Source organism: Seriola lalandi, unplaced genomic scaffold (assembly GCF_002814215.2).
Source record: "Seriola lalandi dorsalis isolate HSWRI2012SDOR001 ecotype SW California unplaced genomic scaffold, Sedor1 jcf7180002054570, whole genome shotgun sequence".
Lineage (NCBI taxonomy): Eukaryota > Metazoa > Chordata > Actinopteri > Carangiformes > Carangidae > Seriola > Seriola lalandi.
The window spans coordinates 752165-779993 of NW_019525123.1; the positions used below are offsets into that span (position 1 = coordinate 752165).

General features: G+C 39.2%; 2 protein-coding genes across 3 annotated transcripts; one reads left to right on the forward strand and one right to left on the reverse strand.

Annotated features, from left to right (window-relative positions):
* Positions 1 to 985: 985 nt before the first annotated feature.
* mybl1 (MYB proto-oncogene like 1) lies at positions 986 to 13061 on the reverse strand. Of its 2 annotated transcripts, none has more exons than XM_023416829.2 (16): positions 12690 to 13061; positions 9792 to 9891; positions 9451 to 9522; positions 9075 to 9167; positions 8118 to 8338; positions 7812 to 8013; positions 7637 to 7711; positions 7231 to 7341; positions 6077 to 6316; positions 5593 to 5967; positions 5357 to 5496; positions 5093 to 5207; positions 4848 to 4964; positions 4546 to 4650; positions 4035 to 4226; positions 986 to 3896 (listed from the first exon to the last, which is right to left on the reverse strand). In XM_023416829.2, exons 1-16 carry the CDS (start codon positions 12710 to 12712, stop codon positions 3771 to 3773), a joined length of 2307 nt encoding a protein of 768 aa, XP_023272597.1. In that variant the 5' UTR covers positions 12713 to 13061; the 3' UTR covers positions 986 to 3770. The 2 variants fall into 2 exon arrangements, with proteins under 2 accessions (XP_023272597.1, XP_087032919.1); XM_087176793.1 differs by having other exon boundaries at positions 5593 to 5985.
* Positions 13062 to 15480: 2419 nt separating this feature from the next.
* sgk3 (serum/glucocorticoid regulated kinase family member 3) lies at positions 15481 to 27654 on the forward strand. The gene is made up of 17 exons (XM_023417053.2): positions 15481 to 15695; positions 20402 to 20582; positions 20723 to 20806; positions 20967 to 21039; positions 21240 to 21315; positions 21526 to 21601; positions 21959 to 22008; positions 22154 to 22211; positions 22596 to 22679; positions 22778 to 22909; positions 23476 to 23588; positions 23971 to 24007; positions 24502 to 24588; positions 24907 to 25002; positions 25273 to 25428; positions 25640 to 25729; positions 26748 to 27654. Exons 2-17 carry the CDS (start codon positions 20487 to 20489, stop codon positions 26916 to 26918), a joined length of 1479 nt encoding a protein of 492 aa, XP_023272821.1. The 5' UTR covers positions 15481 to 15695; positions 20402 to 20486; the 3' UTR covers positions 26919 to 27654.
* The last annotated feature ends 175 nt before the right edge of the window (positions 27655 to 27829 follow it).

Genomic DNA, 27829 nt, shown 5'->3' on the forward strand with positions numbered 1-27829 from the left:
GGTGATAAAATTGGAGTTGTGAACACCACAGCATGCCAAGTGTTACAGTATATTGGAATAAAAAGATTGCAAAAAAGATTGCAAACTTTAAAAAAATAAATTCTCACAGAAACAGCTTTGTAAATCCAACACGTCTGTGTACAACAGGTATCTGTCTACGTGTCAATAAGTCACTATAATGGAAGGATTGCTTCCCTTAAATACATGCATGAAGCATAAGGTGGAAAGGCTGCTGCCAATAACCAATTAAGAGGCAAAAGGTCCCTGACATCTTTCAACTCTCAGTGTGGGTCAAACAAGAACAAAAGACCCTCTTGTACAAGAATGAGAGAGAAGGGAGGACAGATTGATTAAGTGGACATGGCGTGCATGCGGTGCCCGTGTGTTTATGTGCGCATTGTTTGTATGCGTGTGCACTGCTGCTCCTTCAGCATAAGGCAAGTCGTCACGTTCTTTGCCTCCCTCCATTTGGGGGGCAATTGAGTGAATGGGCCTGTAAAACCAACAGCCCCGAGGACAAAAGGAGCCCAGGGGCATTAAGTCATGGGTGAGTGGGCCCCTTTAGGGCCAGCAGCTGACCCTGTGGAGAGGCCTCTTGTTCTGATGGAGGGGGCTCGTGTCCCTAAACCCCAGGCCAAGTTGACAGCATCCCAACATATACATACAGATATTACAGGGGGGAGTCATCTTTAAACCACTCTATCAGTCGTCCAACCCAGGCTTCTACAGTTCACCTGCTCGGCTGTCAACTCCACCTGGGTAAATGTCACAAAATACAATTAAAGGTAGTGGATTCCCATTTCCATTTTTTCCCCCGAAGGAAATGGCTTTCAAGAAATCCCGTTTTTGGCAAGAACTCAAGAGGTTGTTATCCCTGCTGTGAGCATGTCAGAAAAACTAAAGAATCGTCAGCAATCTTTATTAACATGTAACATATGCTAATTTGTAGTCGGGCACTCGCCAGAGAAGGAAGACGTGGAAGAAATACTGCACAGGAAAATTACCATGGAAGTCATGCAACAAATGCATTTATTTTTCCAAATTAAGTACATGGTTACAAAGACAGTTGGCAAGATTTCTATGGTACCTTGGTTATGAGTTCAACTGAAAATGCTACAAAACATAGCGCAAGTGTTACATCTGTGATTCACCTTGTAAATGAAAGCAAAGTCCAGCATCTTGTGTATCTTGTGTATTGCTCATGCATAACTGCAGTAGTATATGATAGATGCTACTATCCTGTCTATGTACTTAATTCCCTCAAAACCTATGATGTTACATGGCCAAGTGTTGTTAACATACAAACATATTAACTTGGACTTTAACAAATGGAATGTACAAACACAACAAGTCAAACCAACAAAAAAGAACATGTAACACAAATATATACAGATTAGACACATCTCAAACACAGGATTGAAATACAAATGTCTTGTGTGGATGTTAGTCTACTTTCTGTTTTAGAGTTGTGTGCTATACTCCTGATCTTTCCACTTGATCTCCCTGACAAGATTCCCTTCTTATTCTCACTCAAATGCTTAATGCAGGATAATCCAGATTATAACTAATACTGGATCCATTAATGCCGATAATACAAAGACCATTTATAGCTGTAGTGTTACTTAACCAGATTATATTGTTTCAGGATGGTTAAAAATGAAATGAATCAATCTGTTAACATGGAAGCACAGTGCAGCAGTACATTTCTTCAGAATCACACCAAAAGTCGTGTGTATTTACATTACATTTTATAGTGAGTGAGTGGCAGAGATATGGGGTCTTGCCAAAGGGCATTTCAGCAGGATAAAATGTTGTTGACACACTTGATGCTGCAGTGGTCAAATTTAGATCTTGTTGTAAAAGGATGGTCTGTGTGAGCTGTGATTTTTTTTTCTTCTTTTTTTTTTTTGCCCACAGCCATCTGTCTAAAAATGTTTTATGAGAGGCTTTTTATGTACACACATTTGTCTGCAGCAGAACAGGAGAAGAGAACTTGTTAAAACCAAGCAGCATGATCTTAATGTCAGCATTCATTACAAAATGGGGAGACGTCCATCTTGCACACACACACACACACATACACACACACGCACGCACACAAAAACAAAAATAAAAAAGGGGACAAGAGCTACAATATCAGAATGAACGAACAAACATTTAAAATTAAATGATGAGTAAAAAGTGCAATTTGTCTATGATTAGAGGTCGGAGATGGAGTCCTGCTACCTAATTTCGAAGAGCACATTTGAATCAAAGGAAGAAAAATGTCCTATCTATATGTTACAAGATCACAGATTCAACTACACAATGATTACTTGCTAGATCTTGCCAGTTCAGGAAAAGAAATTAACATTAAATTAGTGGCAGTGCATGTTCTTCTAACTTGGAGTAATGAAACTGAATGGTAGCCCAATCCTGATTTTGAAAAAGACAATAAAATTCTTCAATAATTTCTCTTAAATGTTTTTTTTTTTTAAAGAAATAAATAAATTAGTAGACATTAAATAAATAAAACCTACAGCCTTCACATAAAAAGTAAATCCTTCTCGACCAAATGCCTGTTGTAGAACACTGATGATATGATAACTGGTCAGCACAGGCCGTGACACACTGAAACGACTGACCAAAGAAATTCATTTTGGATTACAGAGAGAACTGCTTTTAGAGTAAGTGAGGGTTTTAAGGCTGTTTTGTCAGCAATGTTAAACTTCTTAAAAAAAAAAAAAAAAAAAAACTCCTGGTATCCGATTTATATTAATATCTAAGCTTTAGAGCTGTCAGATAATAAATAAAACAAACAGAAATAAACATAAAGGTACCCTTCCATTCTTGAGGTTCTTACACATGTACATAGCAATGAAATACATTCAACCGATGTCTCGACGGACACTATGGCCTTGGAAAGGAAACGCCGTGTTGTTAAAAAAAAAAGAAAAAAAAAGATACCATCACAAGTGCTATCCAGTTTGCCCTTAAAAACATTGCTCCTTTCTCAGCAGCAAAATCAACTCAGTAGTGCAATACTGACAGCTTCCTATTTCCATCCGCAAAAAAACTTCACATCACCATGGATAAGCATTCAGCAATGTAACACTGCTGTCCCAGAAAAACCACACACCTTCATTTTTGTGTCTCTGATGTAAAAGCGACGGTTAAAATGATATTCTGTATTGTATGTGTCTGTTTAGAAACCCCTGGTGCGATTTTAAAAACACACGGGTCTTGATAATAAGCTACAAATGTTGCATGTACGTGGCTTTTATCTGGTCACAGCAATGGGGCAGTTTAGCAAAACAAGTTGGAGGAGATACACAATGAGTAGCGTTACGTCATAAAATGTCTTTCTTGTTATTTAAACAATATATTAACAATATAAAACTCAGAAGCAGCCACTGCTAATAATAAACACTATTTCTACAGCCTACGGTATGTGCAGGTTGTTTCAACATTACTGACTAGTGCAAAAAAAAAAAAATCTAGCCTTCTTCATATCTGTACAAAACTGCTCACGTAGCCAAGTTGTGTGTGTTCAAAAGAAAGTACAGGCCAAATCTATAAACAACGAAGTACTTGGGCAGTTACCTAGAAACGTGTTGAAAAACAAAACCAGCAGCCATGCCTTTTTGTGGACGTCCTTGGCAGTGCATTTCTGCATCAAAAGAAAAAAATAAAATCATTTGTCTTCACTGGATTGTCTCTTACAGGATTCAGTGGAGGTTTTAGTTGTTGGATGGGCGTAGTAGTGTTGCCTGCGCAGCGAAGGGACGGCTTTAAAGCACAAGGGCCCTTGAGGTAGAGCCAGACGACGGGTAAGGGTTCAGGTATTGACGGGCCTGTTCTGTCATAATCAGCTGGTCCTCCGTCTTCCCATAAACCACTGCTTCCCACTCACTCACCTGCAGAGAAAATGACCAAGAGCTATTATTACTCAACCCTGTATCTGTAGTTCACATCATTCTATTTGCAATGTACCATATTGGCAGAAGATCTCTGCCACCACTGCTATACCATAAAACCATAAATGACCTACATACCTGCACAGCGGCGTGTTTTGGTGCTTTGTGGGAGGCGGGGAGCTTCTTCACCCGTGGGCTCGTAAAGCGATGTTGATGTACAGGGATGAGTGAGGGCTCCTCTCTCGCAGATGTCAAAGGGCGGCTGCACTCCTCTTGCTCAGGGACAGGGGTGATCAGTGAGGAGCTTGTCAGTAGACTTTCCTCTGGCACCTGCAATATGACCTTCAGTGAATGGTGTAGTTTAGAATAAAGCAGTAGATTAACAACGAAAAGGAATGGTGACACCAAATTCAATTCAAATATGAAAGCGTGTTAAATGTCTTGTTACACTTAGAGACAATTCCAAACGCTGAATCAACAGGTCAAGCATGAATACAGTAACAGTAAACCACATCTCTCTGCTGCTGTTCACTGAGAGGTTAAGTGCCCCACTCAAGCACACATCAGTAATAGTTATTAAGTTAGTATTCACATCTAGCTACAGGATCTGATCCAGTGATTTTAAACAAGTGTCCTTGAAGTGACTTACTTGTGCGTTGTTGAGCTGCTCTTGGAAGAGTTGGACGTTGAGGCAGTCCTTCCCCCAAGGGTCTAGCACAAGGGACTTGCGCACTTTTCTAGCTGGGCCATCCATCTGAAATCAAAGGACCAAGACAAAAACTGCAATTTTATTTTAGTGCTATGATTAAGTTTGAGGACATTTTTTAATTTGTGTATCTGTAAGTATGTGTTAAAATATTTATTTCAACAAAAAAACATTTGTATTTATTCATTTCTTCTGATAACAGAGCAGATTAATCATGGGGCAGAAGGTGTGCATGCAACACATACATTATGTTTCCATGCCCTGTAGTCTGGTTGAACGTCTGCTCTGTTGAAGATGTCTGCTCCAGTCTCCTGCTTCAGAACTTCTCGAATGTCTTCTTCTAGAAATGCCAGAGGCTGCGGCTGAAAAACACAAGGACACATAAATGTAACCACGGCAGCAGGCAGCCATAGACTGTATGTATAAGAAAGTTAGCATGAATGCAGACGCACAGGTAAATGCAGACAGAAGGCCGCATTTGACGTCTTACCTCCATCTTCAGGGGCCCGTGCATTTTCTCCTGAGCAGCCAAAGCATTTTTGAAAGGAGTCGGTGTCCTTGGGGTTGGAATCATTACAGTTTTACGGAACTTGGGGGTCCGTGAACTAGAGAGTTAACAGAGAATATTACACACAGAGTAGACTCCTTCTAACTAGCTGATTAAACGTTGTGGCAAATCCCAACAAAGAATAGTAACAGTAGGTTTTTATGCCAACTCTGGAAAGATGTAAACTGCTTTTATATAGTTATTTACCCATCATTCTCTTTCTGGTGCTTAGGTGTGGTTTCTTTGTGGACCGGTGTGTAAAGGAGACACCTTTGGCCACACACAGGAGTCGAGGTGAGGGCAGGGTTATCCAGATTCAGATGCTCCACCCCTGATATGTTGCAGAACTTGGGAAACAACCACACGAGGCACGTCAGTCACATGACCAGAGCAACCACAAATTTTGGGATTATGAAATGTGAAGAAAAACAGATTTCATTTACTCGGGACGGGGTAAATGGCAGTGACTTTGTGGGCGTTTTCTTGGGAGAATTTGAGTTATTTTCCAAAAAGGAAGAGCAGGTCCTGTCGCACAAAGGAGATGGTTCCCCTTTCTCTCTTCTCTTCCTCCTCCCAGTGGATCCCTGGGAGGGTTTGGATGAGTTGATGGGAGTCAGGGAGGTGACACTGCCCAGACCAAATGAAGCACAGTTCTTGTCTCGGCCTGAAATGGCGGTCGATGTGTTGACTGTGTAGCCCATTGAATTATCAATCGTCCTCTCTTGCAGGAGAGTGGTGTAGCCTGCCTGATTGTGCCTGGGCGGCGTCGTTGTCTCTGACAGGTCGAAACTGGTCACTTCGCTCCATGCAACAGGGTCCTGCAGAGCAAGACACATCTACAGTAGATCTTTAATATATTCCTGAGTATTTTCAACAAATTCATACTGCGATGCATTTGTTCCCTGTTGTGCTCTTTCTTTTACTTACAGAGTCAATGAGCTCCATGGTTTCTGCAAACTCTGGTATGGTCTGCAGGGTGGAGAGCACAGTGCTGGCCTCCACAGCCAGGAACTTGCTGGGAGAGACAGGAAGCGGCGCTGGAGGACCCTGGGAAATCTCAGGTCCTGTCCAGGGTCTTCTCTCTGCCTGCTCCTCCAGGCTGCTGCTACTTGTGGTCAACGTGTCATCTGACACGCTGTCTGACCACGCTGAATACTGCTCCAAGCTCTGAGGGACAGGAGGGAGACAACACTGGTGTTAGATCTTTCGATCCAGCTGCAGTTTTGTGTCTGATTTGATGTGAAACTGGCAGATGTCATGTAAAATTATTGTAAATATGCATCAGATTTGAAATGATCTGCGACTAGGAAGAAAATGTGGAAAACACTGGTGATACTATAAAATACAGTGGTGTCCAAAAGTCTGAGACTAAAGTGGACCCCACTGTATTTAACCAGTCTTGACCACTAAATCTTACACTATGAAGTCTGTGAAGAATGAGGTAGTAAATGAATGCGGTGAATGATATGTGAAAACAATGTCGAGGGGAACAGAATAGGAACAGGAGAGAGTGCTTGGTTCAAAACCAAACTGCTGGCTGAGCGTGGCCATGGGGACTGGGGAAGGGGGGGGTGAGGGAGCAGGTTCATGTTGGGAACAATGGTAATAGGGGGTGGAGGTGGCTACCAAGCAAAGCCTCAGGCCAGTCTGAATGAGTAGCAAGATGGGGAAGGTAGTTACTATAGCAACACTACAGCAAACCAGGCTACAGGCACGCATAGATGTGTACCAATCTTGTTTTCACATGTATACACTGCAAAAAGTCCATCACTGAGTCAATTAGACTTGAGCATTAAAATCTTCTTTTCCTTAAAGCGAGGTAAAGTTAACTGAGGAGATGGGATTTAGGAATTTTTTAGAGTCAAATGTCAGAGTATTTTATTTAATCAAACCAGATAAAGGCTAAAAAATAACATCTGGTTCAAGCAAATTTGTAAGATTCTGCCTTTATCTCACTTTAATTTGATTTTAAGTAACATATTCAATATTAAAATGACCCTTTTTACAGTGTATGTAAGCTACAGACACAGGCGGGCTATGCTGGCTAAATATGCTAACACACATTCAGAGTGTGTTCTTACACATGGACCTCTGCACTGCACTTGTCGCTGGACTTCATTCTCTGCTGACATAAGCAGCAGCTCAAGCTCCTTAATTCTTTGCTCTCTGTCAGGATCATCCAGGCAGGATGGCTGGAATAAACAAATGTCAGGGAGGAGAGGTCAAGAGGACAGGAGGAAAGGAAAGAGTTAAGAAAACCAGACAAAAAAAAAAAAAACAGATTTACACATAAAATATTTACGGGAGCAATGGAGATTTACCCCCTTTTGTCAGTTATTGAATGTTAGATGAAAATAACAGGACATTCAAGTATTTGACTTGAAGTCCAGAGTTAGCAATCACAAGGATATCTACAGAAAGTCCAGAAAAATAAAGAATGTGACAAGTTGTCCCCACCGGCATGCAGAGAAACCCACAAAGACTCACCAGTATGAAGCCTGAGTTTTCAGGAACACTGTCCATCACATGTCCACTGTGAGGATCATATGGATATCCCCCCATCTGAAACACAGAGAAACACGCTCAGGTAAAACTCACTGAGGACAAAAACAAAAGAGATTAAAACACCATATAAGTGTGAAGTGAAAAACTGCAAGTGGACCTGGTTGGGCCCCAGTATCGACAGGGGGCTGCGATCACAGTTCTGTGGCTCTGCTGGAGTTGGAGGACACAGCCTGTGGTGGCGTCTTTTCGCTCCAGTATGAGAGGAAGTCAAAGTCTTGCAGTCATCTTGCAGGTAGCCCTCATGCTCCACCTTCCTCCTCATGGTAGAGTTCCAGTGGTTCTTGATGGAGTTGTCTGTCCTGTTGGGGAGGAGATGGGAATTTTGTACCAGATCACCTCTTTATCATCTCTTTACTTAAAGTGGAAGCAGAGATATGGAATGAATGTGTGAGGTTATATTTACCGTCCAGGAAGCAGCTTGGAGATCTCTGCCCAGCGGTTGCCCAGGCGTTTGTGGGCTTCATAGATGATTCGATCCTCCTCCTGAGTCCATGAAGACTTTTTCACCTCTGGGTTGAGGTGATTGTGCCACCGTTCACGGCACTGCTTTCCGATCCTCCCCTGGAGGTGCTTTGCGATCACCGACCAACGCTTGGGGCCATACTTGTGTACCAGGTCGATAACCTAAACAAACATCACCAAAGGATGGAAATTTAGCAGGTAGTTCTGATTTCTAAATCAGAACATTATAATCCGCACACTCATATGAAAGGATGGAGTAGGACCGTACATGGATTCATTCAGGCTACAAGCTTGTATCGAGAGGGAAATCACATTTTTCTTCTTTGCGTATTTATAGCCAACAGCAGCTCTAGTGTTAAGAAAACTTCTGTTCTTTCTGTTCCAGCTGAAAAATGGCGTGATGTCATCGCTGGCAGCCCCAGCTATTATTGATAGCTCTTTGTTTCTGTTATGATGCCAAGATTTCACAGGAATGAGAAACCATTCTTGACATTCTTGAAGAATAGTGATCCATTTAAGGAATGCATTGCTCATCTTAGAGCTGTGGAAGACATCAGAGCCTCGATCTGTACAAAGAAGGGCTCGGCTCTAAACTAGTGACTTGGAAAGTCTGTGTTTTATTACGGATGACGTAGTGGAGAATTGACTTTGCAAAAAAGAAAACAAGAAGCTTAAGCAAAGGAAGTTTTTGGCGGGAAGGAAGCTTGCGCATGTGCACAACCCTGTTGGTCTGAAGGTAAAAGATACATTGCACAGTGTGGCATTTGTGTTTGTATTGTGTTCTTTCACTTAAACTAAGCTCTTAGCACTCCCAACAGCTTCCTTCTGTCTCACCTATCATTTACCTATTTAGTCTTCCCTCTTTCTGTCCAGAACAGAAACTCCCATCTCCTCTTACCTTTTGATCCTCTTCTTTTGTCCAGGGTCCTTTCACCAGCTCAGGGTTGAGCACCTTCTGCCAGCGGTGCTGACACTGGCCATCTGTCCTCCCCTGTGACAGAGACACACAAAGCGCAACACCTCATTACACCAATCCACTGCTTCACAGTTATACCTACTCATGACAGCTGTAAATACATCTGCCTCTCCAGTCACTACTCGAATGACTCACCATCACTGTTGAAAACATCCTATTTAGGAATAATGTGAATTATGGGATTTCTAAATGGTTCGGGTGGTTATTAACTGTTGGAATGGAAAAGGGTGGACCAGTGTTGCACGAAGCAATGACATAATATTCTTAATTATCACAATGCATTACACTGTATACTTACTGGAAAAAAGTTGGCTATTAATTTCCAGGAGTCAGTTCCATGCTGCTCGACAAGCTTTTTCAGCTTTTCATCCTTAAAACAGGGAGAGGAAGGAAAGAGAAGAGTGAAGGCACTACGGGATGAACTTTCTCCATTTAAATCAACACTTTCACTAGCACTTTCACTGTATTACTGAACAAAATAACAGCAGTGATCAATAATATTCCCCTATGATGTACTTAAACACGCTCGTATTTACAAGAAGATAAAAAATACAAATCTCATGCAGTGTAAAGTCTCCATTTCAAACACTCAAATAACCTACAAAACCCCTGTGAGTGCAGACCTCCCAACAAACTTACCTCATCTCGGGACCACTTTACTTTGCACAGTGTCTTTTTATCTTTGCTCTTCTCTTTACTCTCTGGATCTGTGGAGTGCAGCTCTTCATCCTCATCATTGCTAAAAAAAAAACAAAGGGCAAATGTGGAGTGAGCAAGAGAAGAGCAGATTTTTTGGTGAAGCCAAAATGTCTTTATAAGGTAAATGATTCTAAGCAGGAATAGCAATATGAATATAGTAATGCATGGAAATTACGAACTGCTGTACCCAGATTAGACATGAATTAAAATCTATGCTTGTGCAAATACATACATGCAAAGTTCCCTATAAGGATGTTCTGTTAGTGAGCAGGCTCTCAGGGTAAAGGAGAATACTTGGGAAAGGCTCAGCTTTAAGTAGATTTTTAATTAATTTGTCAATTTAACTAAGTTTTCTTGTTCTTTGATGCAGGTTCAAAGAAGTGTGGAGAAAGATGTGGCTACTGAAGACTAATCACTGTGACCCATGTAGAAGCATCTGGCAATTTCATTTGACAAGCTTCTATTAGAGTAAGAAGAACATCAGTGCACACTGTATGCAAGTTATCAAGTAAACTCGCTGTTTGTGGTCGGCCACTACAGTTTCAAGATCACAGCCAACACAAGCAATAAAAGGAAATAGAGTAAAAGGGAACACAAAAAGTATTTCAGTCATTCTAGCAAGGCAAAAAATGACTTGAGTAACATGTTTTTAGTAAGATGATAACCCTGTATGAGTCACTGTCTTATTTAGAGAACCATGATAGGATTTATCAGAACCTTGTCAGAGTAAAAAATAAAGAAACAACATGTATTCATGTATTCATGTATTCATGTATGACTACATACAAGAACACAAAATTCCTCTCTACTGACACAAGAAGTTGGCAGGTAACACTGGATGTCTGTGTTCCCATAAAACTTGCTGCTGGGCAACACTTTCTTTGTTGTAGTGGAGCAGACTTTAATAAATAAAGGAGAAATTAAGTTTGCTGTTCCCAAGATGTATTACCATATAGAAAGGCTTAGCAATCACATATACACAATGTACTTGAACGCACACATGAGAGGAAAACACTGCTTTGCTCAGGGCTTGTATCAGACTGTGGTTGAAAGCTCTTCCTCAGTGTGGAAACTTGAACATGCCAGTTGAAATTTTGGTGTGGCCTGATTCCCTCACTAGAGCAAAGCGAAGTGGGGAAATGATTCTGGACCATAGACTGAACAGGCAGGAGGGGCATGAAGGGGCTGCAGGAGAGGGGCAATCCCACATCAACAGGCTCTTTCACCTCCAGAGGTGTGCGAGTGTGTGTGCGTCATTTAGATGGAGGAGGCGGTGCACTGGGGTGTGGTCGGGGGAATGGCAAAGTCCTAACGGTCCAGTTGTTCAAAAAGTTTCAAAAACAGCCAGACTTATATAACCTCTTAACTTTTTGTTTAACACCTTATTTACCCACTTAACATAGACCCCAATGTACCAACCAGTCACTGTAATACCTGCATTAGTGATTTTTCATCATCAGTCATAAACAGTTAATAGGATATTGTAAGATACAGGATGTGCAGTTCAAAATAGCCAATGAACTCTCTCCAGATGTGAAAACAAGGAGGGGTATTTGGTGAGGATGAGATATAAACACCTAATTCAAAATAAATGCACACGATTATCAGTAAATTAACAATTATTTTCATTTTTGCCATCATCATTTCCTACAGCTTAAGGTTACCTCTTCAAATTGCTAGACCAACAGTCCAAAACCTATTTAATTTATGACATTAAAAATCAGAAATAAGTAGCAAATCCTCACATTAAATAAGGTGGAACCAGCAAATATTTGCCATTTTTGCTTGATCAGTGGCTTGATAAGAGGAATCCATTATCAGTATAGTTTTCTATTGATATTGTGTTGATCAACTAACAACTTAATTAACATAATTTTTTATCATGAATTGTATGTTTTTGATACAAATAATTACAAACTTGACAGCACTTGATTGGAAATATCTTTAATATTATGCATCTTACTGTTGTTGAATGTAAACAATCAATATTCTGAAGACCTTGGTCATTATAACTCATGAGGCCAATATAACTTCTAAAGTCTAATCACAAACACACTCTGTCTTCTCAGGTACTTTTTGAAAGTGGGGTTTCTGAAGAACAAAGAAGGGCTTTGGAAACTCTTAGGTACTTTTCCCCAATGGCTTTTTTTTCTTGTGGCAGCAACACAGTGTTCCAGTAGGACCAAATGTCAAAAGATGAAACATATTTTATTTGACGTAGCTTTTTTTTTTATCTGTGCCTTGTTTTTTGATACGGAGAGCACATAATCTGACTTGTAAAAACTTTTATTTATTGCAACTTATCTGACTGTCCTGTCACCTTAAAGTAATGTGTTTCCAATGATGCTGCTGTTACATAACTTCTGTTATGTGCTGCGCGCCTCCCATGCAGAGCAAAATATATTATTGGCTCTATACTTTATAGTTCCACCAACATTTAGAAAACAACAGTGTAGCCCATGTTTAAAACACGTTTCGGATTCACAAGCTATACTTTTAAATATCGTTTATATTTCACACTATTCATACTTATTTTCAGGCTACTGAGAGAGGAACCGTTCATTATTATGTATCTATTATAGGTACTCCTCATTCACTACCGTTCATAAATCTCATAGGTGGACCTTCTTACAATATAACTGTGCAGGTGCACATGCAGGATATGTTAAGTTGTCAGAGATAAAACTTGCAGTGTGAATGTCCACTCCGCATTCACAGCTCACTGATCGAAACCCAACTGATGTTATTTTTACTCGAGCTGCACAGAAGCACTCGCTACTGTGACAGATGGCTAGCGCACCGGATAATCAGCACTGTACTATTATTGCTGGCACCCACCTGCGTGTTTTCGCGTTGTCCATGACAGTCGGTGGGATGATTGAACCTTTTCAAAGACGAACCTGTGTTTGGCAGTTCTCTAAAAATCCACATTAATAGATGTGTATCCATAGAAATCGCTGTCAGTCATTGCTGGTTTCTTCTGAGCCGTGGCAGTATCTAGCTAGCATTATTCGGCTAGCCAGCGCGCTAACTTATTGCAGTCCATAACATTACGCTCTGTCGGTAAAAGCCTTGATTGTGGTCGATAACATTTTTCCAAAGGACAGCGTCACTGTGTCTCTTCTGTTACTTCTCTCTAAAAAGAAAATATCGCAACAAAAAGTCGATATTAAGATGGAGAGACTAACACGTTACTCCCATTACTCTCTGTCCGGGCTGTTTCTATCTTACTTTTCTGCACTTCTATTTGGCGTTATGATTTTTGTCCATCCCGCCGATTCTCGCGCCCAGCCCTCTGCGCAGGCGGCCTCGCTTCTGATTGGTCGAGAATGGGGGCTGTGAAAAGAAAAGCCAGTACTCGAAACTGATAGGTCACAGATGAAGAGATGTTGGCGGGTGATTGGTAAGAAGTTGAAGGAGGTTTAGTTTCATTGGTTGAAATTTTGAGGAGGCGGGCGTTAGTTCAGATAACTGTACTGTCACCTTATGCAGGAGAATGGATCTTTTCATCAGGGCGGTGGTGGCTCAATATGGGGTGCGGGGACTTTCAGGGGCCCCCTTGAGGGGGGTGTCAGGAGGTTTCCAGCCCCTCAATTTCACTGGAAACAAGCGCGATGAATGTAATCTCCAATTCTGTTCCTTAATCCACATGGCTGAAATGTTATAAGTGTTGATGTTGAACAAAATGAAATTATAAAACGTATCCACAAAAACAGATAGCTTTACTGAACATGGAATATAGCTTTTTTTTTTTTTACCAGAGGGTGCATATCTATATTGGAGTGCTTTATGGGTGAGTTATGTCACTTTATGCTGCTAAGGCCAGTGCCAGTGCCTTTGCATTGACATTACATCAATGTGGTGACTTGTAAGGGATATAAGCTATTGTAATAAATCAGATAATAACTGCATAATATTAAAGACTTGATATTCATGCAAAGGTTCTAGAGAATATTTACAGCATTCAGCCTCTTGCATGCCCACGATACATACTACAGCCCCTTTGGATTGTATTCTGCTGACACCTTCTGGACAAAACTTTTTTGCACGGTTTATTGGTTTAATGCATATTAAGACAATATTTACCACTGAAAATGTGTTTGTTTATGTTATCTCATGTATGTTATGTTTACAAATTGCACTGTTCCTTTTGTTTTATCACAGCAGCTCTGGTTGTTATTCGACTGCGTAGTATCAGCTCATGGCAGGTAGGTCGACTCGGGACATAGCTTTTTTTTAAGGGGTAAGTGGTGCAATGCGTCTGTATGGATTTTGACATATCAGCACTCGAAGTTTAAACCCCATTTGTTAATTTGGAGATATATTCGGAGATATTCCACACTTGTCACTTGCAATTAATTCATTAATAATTTTTATTGAATATGTGATGTATTATATTATATTTGGACTAAGTCATAATTGTCATATTATCTTAAACATTCCTAGTTGTTCATCTATTCATTTCTTTTTCTGACGTTTATGGATGATGAACTCTCGATGTCTGTCCATGTAAAATTAACGTGATCAGGAGGATTTTTGGATGTTACGCATGTCCTGCCTTTCTACCTGTAGGTGACACTGTTTAACTGTTTTACTTCTCAATGTTGTCATTTCTCAGTCTAAAAAAAGTTGTGTTAAGGGAACCACAACAAGACCGGAAATACTTAGTTTGCCTCGAAAAATAAAAGCCTTTTGTTTGGAATCGTGTCAATTCAAAAGAAATAATAATAATTGTGTGATCACAAAAACATGTCATGATATTGTAATACTAGATAAACATAAGAGAAGAAGTATGAAAAGCTGTCTAAAAAACTTGTATTTTCTTTAGTGCTATGCAAACACTACTCCATTATTTTCAACTTATGTCATGGGTAAAGATCTCGAAGGCCATCTTGGACAGAGCAGATTTCTTCTGCTGCTCATGTTATTGGCAAGTGGGCAAATACCCCAGGGCAGGATTTATTGTGAGCATTGTTTTTGGTAATTTGATTAATGGCAGATTCATCTGAGTATAAGCACCCCTAAATTGCAATATCACCTCAAATCAATGGAGACAAGGGCCTCTAAACAGGTTCTACATGATATCTTGTGTCTTTCAATACTTTATTTATTAATATGTCATATATTCCTAAATTACTTTAATTTGTGTACTTTAAAGTGACAACATACATAAATTTACCTGGGACCCAGAGGTGGGTTGTTCCAGCCATCATGGGTGTAACATGCATTGTGTATGTTGTTTATTTTAACTTAATAATCAAAGTACCGATACCACACTATAGAAATACCACAGAAAAAGGAAATGATATTTAAAACCATTGAATTGAAAATGAATTAATTATTAATACTGTTGCATTTATGTGTAAGCAGAATTTTAATGTTATAGCTGGTTTATAACATGGTCGTATGTTTTGTGTAAAACCTTATACTGCAACTTAACTGGTAGCTATAGCTGTTCTAGTCTAAATCAAGTGTAGTAAAATGTACATTCAAAAAAAAAAACTTGACTACGTCTGGTGTTTTCTCTGGTTATATTTTGAAATGCCGTATCGGAAGTACACGTGTTTGTTCTCTGTCACTTAACAGTGGTTGTAGCTGTGAGGTCCCGTGACAAATTTCATTGGAACTTTCTACGGCCAGGAAAGACTGATGTTTCCTGCTTCTCTCACTTGTCAGACGCCTATGGGCAGCGAGAAATTACACTTTAAGTTTGTGGGGTTGGGGGCTTTTGTCATAACTAAAACGGGATAAATGTTAGGTTCATTGGCAGTTTATATGTTGTAGAGCGAAATATCCCCACCGGAACAACGAAAATAGATGAATACTGCATCAAAATACTGTAAGGTACGTGATGTCCATGTAAACGTTACCTTGTTCTCATTTAGCTAACGTAGCGCTGGCTAGCTGTGGGGTCTACCTAGCATTCAAATCACTATGTTAATGTAAGTAATATATCGTTGTATGTAAGTAATATCTCACCTAGCTATTACATAACATCAACTTTTTACTATTCGGAGAGACCACACTGAACAGAAGTTTAACCGAAGCAAAATAGTATAAACAAAGTTAAGTTAGCTACTGTAGCACACACGACAATCTCAGAACATGTGTAATTATGAGCCTTTGTTGTATTGCTTACAGTTTGTATTTCATATGGGAGCTTGTTAGAACATGTCAAACCTTTCATTTCGTGTGTGTCTGTGCGTGTCGGTATTCAATTTGTGTGTGTGTGTGTGTGTGTGTTCAGCCCAGCTCCTCCCTCCTCTGGTTCATTTTTTCCTCCTCTCGTCGCCTGTAGATGCTAGGCTTTTTCCTGTAATACACGTGATCTTTTTGCCGAGATTTAAAAAGTTGTACAGGTGCAAATACGCATGTAGCCTCAGGTAAAAATCTTACTAAAGTTTAATGGTTGAGCCAAAAACAAAAACAAAACAAAACAGAAAACAGAAGTAAGTCAGGCCCTTTCCATGCTGTGGTCTGCGGAAATGTTATCCACTTCCATAAAATTGTACTCTGAATGTAGAAATGATGTGTCAAACCTCACAGGCTGTCAAAACGAATCCCATGTTGGGTGTTGATTCAGCTGTGTGGTATGGCCAGTGGCACGTCAATATTTCTAGGGTGGATGATGTGTATGTGAATATTTTTCCACTTGTCATCCTTTTACATAAAGCCCAGCTAAACATCAAATTTTCTCCTCTGTGTTCTCCATGGACTCTATTCAAACTCTGTTAGTGTCTAAGTTTGCTTAAATTACTTTTGGTTTGTCATGAGCTGAGCCTGTTAACAGCTGGTTCTTTGTGTAACAAGTGGCTTTGAAGGTCACGATTTGTATAGCAAGACAAATTTAAAGTTATGAAATATAGCAAGATGGATTTAATCGGTGATAACTGTGGTGTGGGAGTTTAAAAACACAAATTAACATCAATTCAAATCTCACACGTAGACCTAATGTGCAGAGAATTTGCTAAGCCTTGACCAGCTAGATCGTCTAAGATTCTGTGATTTCTAATTTTCTACAGCTGATGAACCATTTATTTTGTCAGTGCGTGAGCTGATTCAGACCTGTTTCTAAAAGGAAGTCAGAGACACAGTGTGCTGACTGTGGATGTCTGTAAGCCGTCTGGACAGTCAGGTTAGGGTAGGAATTTGTCCAGATGCTGAGGTCGGTTGCACGTACTGGGGTTGACTTGAGTTCATGCCCCTCACACGTCTCCAGCTGCACCTCCTCAATCAGAGATCTGTCTCTGTTGCATTATGTTGAGATACTTTCCGTTTTATCCCACACATAATGCATATAATTGACATTTTTCCAAACTGTTCAACTGTATTGTAAAAGTTTAAACATTTTAAGTGAACCTAATCAGATAATTAGATTAATACTAATGAATGTATTGGTATTTATGTGAAGCTAAAACCTACCCATGATAAAGGCTCTATCTGACAGGTTGTCTGAAATAGGTAGTTTTCCTGTTCATGCGCTCATGAGTAAGTTCAAAAGAGGCCTTTGTGTGGTTCTCTCCACTAACCATTTTGGGCTTGCATGGGTCCTTGTTTCTGTGTTTATCAGTGGATGCATGCCTGATTGAGCTCTCACATGGGATTTACCATTCTGGGGTGACTTCTGCTTTGTTTGCTCGCTAAATGTGCTCGTCACGCATGATACACAGCCACACACAGAGAAAAATGTATGTTCAACATCCTTGTAGGATATCCACAGGCAAGGATGTGTGTTTGAGTTAAGCAGGAAGAAAGCTATTTTTGATCCCCTGTAGTAGCCCAGCGTATTTGTGGCTGTCAGCACAAGTTAATTCATGTTGTGGCATGAATGCAGGGGATGCTGGGCGTAAACTGTGGTTAGGGAATATGCTCATGATTAATTTTGTTCCTTTTCATACTCATCATGCCTTTCCAGGCTTGTTTTCATTCTTTATAACAAACTTAACAATGTCTGTTTGTGGGTGTGCTGAGCAGCAGCATTCCATATGAAGGAGCAGTATCAGTGTCAGCTGAAAATGTAAGTTGCACTAGATGGTTATAGGTTATTTCCCCCTTGAACACAAATATTTCTGGAATGTTAAAAAGTGGGTCCTACCCTGTGACGTACAGAGTCAGTTAACCATGAAAACAGGCCCAGATGTGAGGCAGCTCAGGAAAGTAGCCGGCCATTTTTGTGTGTGTACCAATCACAATTGCACAAACTTCAGGTTTTAAAAACACAGATAGGATGTGTTTCCCTCCAAAGTGGCTGGTAGAGGGGACAAACCTTGTAGTTACAGTGTAAATTTGTTGTTGCTGTTGATTTCCTATACTGATAGTGTATTAAAGATCTAGTTTTAATTAGAGCTGAAACTCTTACTGGAATAATCGATTAGTTGAAATGACAACTAGTACGCAACTATTTTGATAGGTGTTTCAGTCATTTTTCAAGCATTAATGCCAAAAATTCTTCTAGCATATCAAATGTGAGGAATCCATCCACATCTCTGTTTTATGTTGTTATAAAATTAATATCTTTGGATTGGACAAAACAAGATATTTTAAGATGTCACCTTGGGTCCTGCGAAATCGTGGTTGTTTTTTGTGTTGACATTTCACAGCCTAAGAAATTTATAGTTTAAATTACCCCTATGAAAAGACAAAAAAAAAAAATCTTATCCCTAGTTTTAACCAGTTTTAAAATTTTCAACACAATAATAACAGCAAAATAAAAAAGTGAAAGTGAAAAATGAAATTGTTAAAGCTATTGTCTTGATGAGAGTGGGGTAAGTGAAACTAAAGGAAAGTCAAAAGTAGAAACAAAAGAGAAAAAGGGGCTAGTGATGAAGAGGCCATGAAGGTCTCTCCGATAGCGCACATGCATTTTAAAGAGGGTTGCTCTTTTGCTGTTCCCTCACCCCAACGTGAGCAGAATGAGATATCCCTCCAGGATGCATTCAGGATCAATACACAGAGCGAGAAAGTTGTTGCAAAAGCAGGTTTTCCATGTGTTGTGAACAAACAACAGTGAGAGTAGAAGCTGTGGTTAGAAGGACAAAAACTACCGAACAAACAAGGCTGACCTCACGAAAATCAAACAATGGACAAATCAGAGCAGCAGACAAAGAGCTTTGTTGTAAAAGAAACAGACATTACATAACAGAGATCCAGTCCGATCACACAGTGTTTATTATTTACTGTACATATAATAGTTGTATGTCCTTTCCCCAGTTCGGATGAATACAGGAGATAGATAACATTTATTACAACTGTACTGATTGTAATTGACTTATTAGCCATTGTAATGAAGTTTGCCCCCTTTCTTCACCTTCGGGAAAGTGAGGTCTTGACCTTTTGTTAACAGTTGTCAGGGGAAGGAGTCTCCTCAGCAGTTAGCTTGATTTCCCTCTTTAAACGTTGGGGAAGGGCAGCTCTGGGGGGGGGTTGCTCTTAACCTATTGTGTAACTCCAGCTTCAAAGACCCCTGGAAGGTTATTTAAAAATACCTTTCCACTGACCAGAACAGACGAGAATGCCACAGACCCAGCATGTGTGAGAGAGGCGGTGTGTGTGTGTATGTGTGCGTGAATGAATGTGGCTTGTATGCTTTCACATGTTGAGTGTCTGAGATAAATACATGTGGAGGAGGCTGTGCAGATAAAGACTCATATCTCTCACATGAAGGTGATGAATATCTCCATTAATAGCAAAAGAAAAACCTAGAGAGTGCTCTGGTGATATTTTCCCATTTAATCAAAGTGTTTTCTCGCAGTGAATAATCAGATGAGAGGCAGGATGAGATATTCACACTCAGAGGAAGGAGTGTGTTAACTAGGTACCCAGGAGGAGGGAGCCTGCCTACTGACATGTTGCAGCTCACTGACCCGCCTGTTGTTGCCTTTGCGCTCTCGCAACAATCTTTACTCTTTAAGCAAGCACAGGGACCTCTTGACAAGGTTTCAACCAGAAATGCTTTTAAAAGCAAAAACTTGTATTCTTTGAAAGTCAGCAATAGTTGACATTGTTGTTGTTGTTGTTCTTCTTCTTCTTTGCACTCCAAAGAAAAAGAACAAGCGTGTTTTTGTTTCATGTGAGGCTATAACTGATCAGTCAAGTCAGTCGAGTCAAGGTCCCCACCAGACAACTCCTTTTGAGTGAGGTATTTATTTATTTGTATTTACAAGAACATCACCTGGAATGGGGCCATTTCCTAAAGCCAAATGAGATACTTGCAGACAAGCAAGTGGTGGCCAAGTGTTCTTTTGTACCACAGACAATCACGGCTTGAAAAAAGCAGCCCTTTGCGACTTCTGGGCCACTAGTGAGAAAAAAGAGGGACAGATTAATAGATGAAGAATGAACAGAGCTATGTCTCAAACATCAGAGAAATACCTTTCTAAGTACCATTAATAAATGAATAATTGCTTATAAAGTAATACTCAGGGATGACTGTTTATCATTCAGGTGTAGGCAACATAGCCACTGCAGGATGAAATGTGTAGCGAGCAGACGAACACACAAGTTTCACTTCCTGAATAACAGAGTGGTTTGTTCTCCTTTTTCTTCTGCAGCAGTGACCCAGAATGGGGATGGGCCAGCTGTATACTTGAAGTCTTATCCTGGAGGACACATTACTTTATGACCTTGCACCTTTGAATGCCGACAGCCCCTAAGATGGAGGAGCAATCCAGTCTCCCCAATGTCAGCATACCCTGCCACAATGAGCAGAGGGACAAGAGAAAACGTTACACGGTGTGTGCAAAAAATTCATTTCATTCATATTCAACTGGCATGAGTAAAGTTAATTCTACAAATGATTATGTCAGTGTAGACCATATTAACGTTTGATAGTACTCCTTGTGTTTACATGGACTGTCTTTGACTTTTTTTAGGTTTACAAAGTGATGGTCTCTGTTGGACAACAGGAATGGTTTGTCTTCAGGAGATACGCAGAGTTTGACAAACTCTACAACATAGTGAGTGGTGTCAAAGTGACATTTTGATTTAATAGCATATGAAGTAACGTTTGTGTCTTGCTGATCACATTGACATTTAGAATAATTATATACTCGTGACCATAGATGTTTCCTAGCCCTTATGTAATTTTCTCTGTCACTCTCATGTCTTTTAATGCAGTTAAGAAAACAGTTTCCCTCTATGAACTTGAAAATTCCAGCCAAGAGGATATTTGGGGATAACTTTGACCCCGGTAAGTCTTCATTCTATGCTCATGTCGTGTTAAGTGATGTAAAAACTCCTTGCACCATAATCCAGTACACACATCCAGACAGAAGCCCAGCTCCAGATGTCAAAAGCATAAATGCAATTTTTTGCCTGATGCATGTTTATGGCCTTGAGGGCAGTGTTTGATTTCATTTTTGTAACACATAAAATTCATCCATCCAATAGAGTTCATCAAGCAAAGAAGAGCAGGGTTGCATGAGTTCATCAAGCGAATTGTCTCACATCCTCAGCTTTGCAACCAGTAAGTTTTGGTGTTCTCTCTGTCATTATATGACTGACTGTGTTAAGATGAATGGCGTCAATGATCTGAGTCCAATAAACTAATGAGATCAAAATTGTCAAGCCAGGCTTGATATGATTGAGATTGAAAATAAACAAAGTTCTGCTAGATCTTGCTTTACTTGCTGCTATTACTATTCCTTAACTGTTTGGTCTTTCTTTAAATTTTCAGTCCAGATGTGAGGACCTTTCTACTGATGGACAAAATGCAAAACTTTTCAGATGCCTCTGAGGATGAAGATGACAAAGTAAGAAACCAGTCAACCAGTTTCTGCTGACTAGATCATTTTCTTATTCATCTTTCATTTATTGTTTTGTTTTCCTGATGACTACATCTTTTGATGTTGATATGTTGGTCCACCTCTGTTTTTGTTATGTCCAAGGCTATGCCAGAGATTTATTGACTCTGTATCCCAAGTTGTAGTTTTTACTCAAAATAAATACAGGTAATAAACAAATTCTGCTAATTTTTTCACTGTAGCACAGATAAAGGAGGGAATTTTCAGATTCATTGCCTGTGACCCAGCTTTGCGTGTGTCTCAGTTTTAGCCTTTACTTACATCTTTGTGGCTAATCTTGATAATGTTTTCTCTGTTATTTAACAGAACAACTCTACCTCCAGAAACATTAACCTGGGACCCTCTGGAAATCCACAGTATGTTTTATTTAAAAACTTTATGTTTTAGCACAAAGCGGGCTGCATTGGTGTTTAGTAATCATTTTAAACTTTGCAATTGTGTACTCAAAGAAATTACATTTTTACATTTGTGAAATTAATGTGCTGTAATTTTGTGTTTCAGTGCCAAGCCCACAGACTTTGACTTTTTAAAGGTCATCGGAAAGGGGAGTTTTGGGAAGGTATGTGAACTATGCAATACTGGAAAGAACAGTTACTTTCTTTTCAGCATAGAGTGAACATTCACAACATTGCAAGACTGTTTACATAAATAAAATATTTCCTTATTGTAATAGTTTCATTTCATTGAAATCACTTTAACAAATCAACTTGGCAGAATTATGTTGACTGTTATATTTTTGTTATACTTACATGATGTGAGTTATAACAGTATTTTTACAGTTGTTTTGAAGTGGTTCTGTGTTGTTTGTCTTCTGAGGTAGCAACAAGTTTTAGTTCTGCATGTTTTGGCCTTTCCATGTAGGAAGTGAGAGTCAAACCGGGAATTACCTTGCTTTACACTGTTGATGCAATGTTTAACATGATTCCTCTCCTTTGTGATGCAGGTTTTCCTTGCAAAATGGAAACATGATGAAAAGTATTATGCAGTCAAGGTCTTACAGAAAAAAGTCATTCTCAACAGAAAGGAGGTAATTTTACAATCAAATAGGAAAATGACCCTGTCCACATATCAGGCATGTGTATGTGAATTTTTAGTCTCCTACTAAATTATCCTTTTTCAAATCAGCAAAAACACATCATGGCAGAGCGCAATGTGCTGCTGAAGAACGTGAAACACCCTTTCTTGGTTGGGCTTCATTATTCCTTCCAGACCGCAGACAAGTTATACTTCGTCTTGGATTTCATCAATGGAGGAGAAGTGAGTTGTTTTTAGTTTTGTGAATAATGCGGTCACGTAGAAATTAGTCACAAGGTCAATAACAGCTGAGAATGGCAGTAATACAGGAAATATGTATTAAACAGCTTTCATACAATTCCATGGAGAAGCACTGTAGCTAGCATGCTTTCATGTGTGAAAATCCTTATTAGAGGTCACAGCATTACTCAGAATAAAGAATGGCTCTGAGTGTGACTTCCTCAGTGGATATCGTTCATGTGTGCTCAGCCTTTTAAAGCTGCCATGTGTGACTGACTGTGAGAGTGACTAACTACAATCTGCTGCCAAGTAAATCTGCCTCTTTCCTTTCTCAACAAGATGACTACTAAGACCTTTAAGATAAAAATAAAATCAGATCAGTATTTAGATTTTCCAGTCAATGTGCCAGTGTTAACAACTAACATACATATATGTTACATATATGAATGTACAATGAAAGTATGAACAGCTCAGTGGTGCATTAGTTTTTGCAGTCGGTGTAAGGTGTCTCTCATATAATGACTGAGTACTATGAATAATAATAATCAAATGCAACTTTTTCATTTCAGCTTTTCTTCCATCTTCAAAAAGAGAGGACCTTTCCAGAGCCCAGAGCTAAATTCTACATTGCTGAAATGGCAAGTGCACTGGGATATCTGCACTCCCTCACCATTGTTTACAGGTATGATGGAGGTTAATGTAAGTTAACACATGCTTAATGTTACATTTATGAAGTGCTCTTCTTGATCAAACTACTACGATGTTTCTTTTTTACTAAAATAAATGTTGATGCCATCGAGTTTTTTGAGTTAATCACTGCATTTGTATGCCAAGCATTGTACAGAGGTCTTTGAAGCAGCATTTAGATATTAATCTAATTTTACAGAAATACACTGCAGTTAAATTAATAAAAAATATGTTAAGACAATTCTACATACTGTTTCTGGTGGCTCATCAACACTTTCTCAGGAATGTTGAGTTGCAATGGGGAATTTGAACTTTTCTAAATCCTTCAGCCCTGTGTTACTCAATGAAATTCATTGATTGGTGTTAATTTTTTACAGAGACTTGAAGCCAGAAAACATCCTCCTTGACCAGGAAGTGAGTATTCCTGTTTTTTAACCAGACACACTTGTTATATGTAATCACTATAACAATAATGACAGTAAATTCCAGAAAATATGCATGAATGGCACAGCACCCAATTTTTTCAGTTAAATATTATGTTGAGAGTGCTTGTACTTAAGTTTATGGAACTACAGTGCCTAAACAATAGCTATATATGTAATACATAAGGACATAACATACAGTACACAGCTCAAATTTAATTACTATCCAGGAATATTTGGACCACCACTGAACAACGGTGTCATTTCCAGCTCCAGCTGAACAGAATGCGTGTGATTGGATTAGGTCTTACTAATGATTTTCCTGCCTAGTCTTAATGAGAAAGCGAAAGAACGGTGAATAGGACCGACTGAGCTACGCTGCAGCCAACATTCCTGGGCAACAATAGAATCCTCAGTCCCTGGGGATAATGAGCTGCTTGTGTGGCACATGTTGTCTAAAATCGTCCCTGTGTCCTCTCTTTAAAGGGGCATATCGTTTTGACAGACTTTGGATTGTGCAAGGAAGGCATTTCCCAGACAGACACCACCACTACATTTTGTGGAACACCTGAGGTATGGGTATTTAAATGTTTGCTTACTGCCAATTTTGCAAAAGGGTATTTCAAAACCAGTCTCACCTTCAGTGTCAAAAAGTAACAATCATTAACAGCCTTTTTGGAATGAAGTGTGGTTAACCATTTTACAAGTATAAGCATATTCCAACTTGCCACACTGCTGTATGTGTAGGATATAAGTCACTTTTTACGGAGAGTAAAATAGGTTTTAATGAGCAAAAATAGTTGAAATACATTTAGTTGGTGTATTTTAAGCCAGAAGCAAAATGTCAAAGTTAATGTTATGTTATTATGTTTGTGTGCTTCCAACGACCAGTACTTGGCTCCAGAGGTCCTGAGGAAGCAGCCATATGATAATACAGTAGACTGGTGGTGCCTGGGTTCAGTGCTGTATGAAATGCTCTTCGGCCTGGTGAGTTTTTGCCTGTGAACCCTATTTCCCCTAAATCTCCCTCTGCATTGTACTTTTTTTCACAGTATACCACACAGTTGACAGTGATTATGATTATTTTCTCTTTGACTGGTAGCCTCAACTACTTTTGCACAGAAAGGTTTTAGTAATGACAGGATGTACTGGTGAACTGCAGAAAATCTGACAATTGATTTTAATGCTAGATGTTCAAGCACCTTGTTGTACTGTCACACTGACTTATACTTCTCTCTTTTTTTTCTTATTCCCTAGCCGCCATTCTACAGCAGGGACACACATGAGATGTATGACAACATCCTCCACAAGCCGCTGGCGATGCGTCCTGGTGCGACCAGCACCGCCTGGTCCATACTCCAGGGCCTGCTGGAGAAAGACAGAACACACAGACTGGGGTCCATGGATGACTTTGTAAGTGGGATCGTTGCACTTGCACTGTCCAAATACAGACACTACATGTGCAGCAGAATGGTCAATTTTTGAGCTCCCTCTGGTGGCCGATCTGTATACACCAAACACCTGCTAATTCGTAACAATTTTATGGCACTGATGATTTCTTTTCCCACTAACTTTCTATTAATACAAAATTATGTCTAGGTTGATATGTATTCTTCATTTTCAGAATGAGATCAAAGCACACAACTTCTTCTCCTCCATAAACTGGGATGACCTTGAACAAAAGAAGATCTCTCCCCCATTCATACCCAGAGTGGTAAGCATTTTGTGTCTTTCTCAGGTATCAAAATTGTATCATATTTTGACTTTTCTTGGCTTCATTAAAAGTCACTTGCATGGATCCAGTAAATCCACAATGCAGCATTTAGTGTATTAAGAACAAGACATGCAGTTTGTATTTTAGTGAATTTGTACTAGTCAGATTTAGAATGATTTCAAATACCTTCACAGTATAATGTACCCACACTGTTGTTTTCACTTCTCTACGTGATTAGAGCTCTTCTCATGTGACTGTGCACAGACCACACTACATCAATCTGAGCAGAGGTGAAATCAGACTGAATATCTGAAAACATATGTGTGGGTCTACAAACAGTTTATTGTTAGTTTTAATAGTATGATTAGGTCTGGCTCCTAATAGAGTGCAGATCCTCATCTGCTATGACTTGAGATTCTTGGGTAGAGCCATTTGTCTGATCCATTGGCACTAAACAAAGTGAAATACGTGTGAAAGGCTTATTAGGTACACCTGTTCAGTCAAACGCAATTCAGTAATAGACTCAGACCAAAAATTATCTCTCTAAACTGTCAACAAAACTTGAGCATGAAGAACTTAATGAAGATAGAATTTATTGCACTTCTATTCCATTTGATTGTACAAGATTGCACGAGTGCTCCAATTAACAGTGGAGGTTTCCTAATTAAGTACTATCTTTCAAACTATTTCATAAAATTAATTTTGAAATTTAATTTCATGTAATGATTTGTTTTTTTTCTTTTTTGTCTTGTGTTTTGGTTGAAAACTTTGAAAAACTTTTCCTAATTTCAATGACCTCCATATGTTTGACTCCTAACTTTTTCATCCCATTTTAAAGCACTTTGTAAAATCAAGATAAATGTAGAACTAAATGTAGAACTAACTAAATCCAAAACTTTAATGTATTTTATGTCATCAAATTAATGACATTCATGAATACATGCAGTTTGTTTTGCATTTGTTCCACGACTGCTAATATGACGTGTTTTTATTCCCTTTTCCCCCAATGTTTTCACAGAGCTCTTACTCTGATATCTCAAACTTTGATCCTGAGTTCACAGAAGAGATGGTTTCCAGCTCGATCTGTTGGTCTCAAGAACATTCCATAGTCAATGCCAGTGTAATGGAGGCTGACGATGCCTTTCTGGGCTTCTCTTATGCCCCACCTTCTGATGACTCTTTCCAATGAAACATTTCCAATGAGATCGTCAATGCCTTAACCATTGTAACTTCTTTTGATTAAAGGGAAGAAATTTATACCATGATGAACTTGTTCTATGAAGCCAAAGTGAGCAGCTGAGAAGAAACAGCACTTAAAACAGATTTGGGTTGAAACAAAGAGCGCCAGAAAAGTCTTTATTTTTTACTTATTTGTATTTATATAAATATATATACATAACAGATGATATTTTTAAGAACTAAGGACAGCCATTCTCTATTAATGTAATTTCTGGTGGTTTCTAAAAGAGCCTTTTTAAAGTCTTAAATTTGTCCCTTAAATGACATCAATAAGTAGTTTTCTGAAAAACTTGAACAATTCACTGGACTTAAAATAACACCATTTGACTGTAGGGTGACTGAAGGGTGTTTGTCCATGTAATTACTGTAAAAAATAAACTTGTGTATCATATTCATACTAACTAAGCTGGAAATAGGGATTACTTGAGAGACCACTGAATTAAGCATTTTGGTTTATAGGTCACATTTGTAAAAAAGAAAAAAAGTCTTCTTTTTCAGTTACCTTTCATTTTGTGTTTGCGAGTATTGAGTAAACTGTTTTTTTTATTGTTTTTATTTTTGTGCTATTCTTGCTTTAACATTTATTCATAATTGCAGAAATTTAAAATCCACAATGCTTTGCTTTGCCTGGTAATTCAGTAGTCCTATACTCCTATACAGTAATTAAAAAAAATCAAAGAAACATACTCTGCGAGTGTCTGTTTTTATTATTATTATTGTTGTTGTTACTATTATCATCATTATTATCTTCAATGTGGAATTTGATGAAATTATTACATTCAATCGCATCATATCCTGGCCCCCTTGCTGAGTGGTCTCCATGGCAACGTCGTTCAAGCTCGCCCGGCAACTCAACCTGTA

Bases quoted from the DNA above. Each gene is read 5' to 3' on its own strand.
- mybl1 (XM_087176793.1), bottom strand. From the start codon at position 12,712: ATGGACAACGCGAAAACACGCAG. The intron at 7,712-7,811 runs GTCCACTTGCAG...TCTGTGTTTCAG, and splicing joins CGATACTGGGGCCCAACCAG to ATGGGGGGATATCCATATGA. The intron at 4,651-4,847 runs GTATGTGTTGCA...CTTTGATTTCAG, and splicing joins ACAGGGCATGGAAACATAAT to ATGGATGGCCCAGCTAGAAA.
- sgk3 (XM_023417053.2), top strand. From the start codon at position 20,487: ATGCCGACAGCCCCTAAGATGGAGGAGCAATCCAGTCTCCCCAATGTC. The intron at 21,040-21,239 runs GTAAGTCTTCAT...TCCATCCAATAG, and splicing joins TGGGGATAACTTTGACCCCG to AGTTCATCAAGCAAAGAAGA. The intron at 25,003-25,272 runs GTGAGTTTTTGC...CTTATTCCCTAG, and splicing joins ATGAAATGCTCTTCGGCCTG to CCGCCATTCTACAGCAGGGA.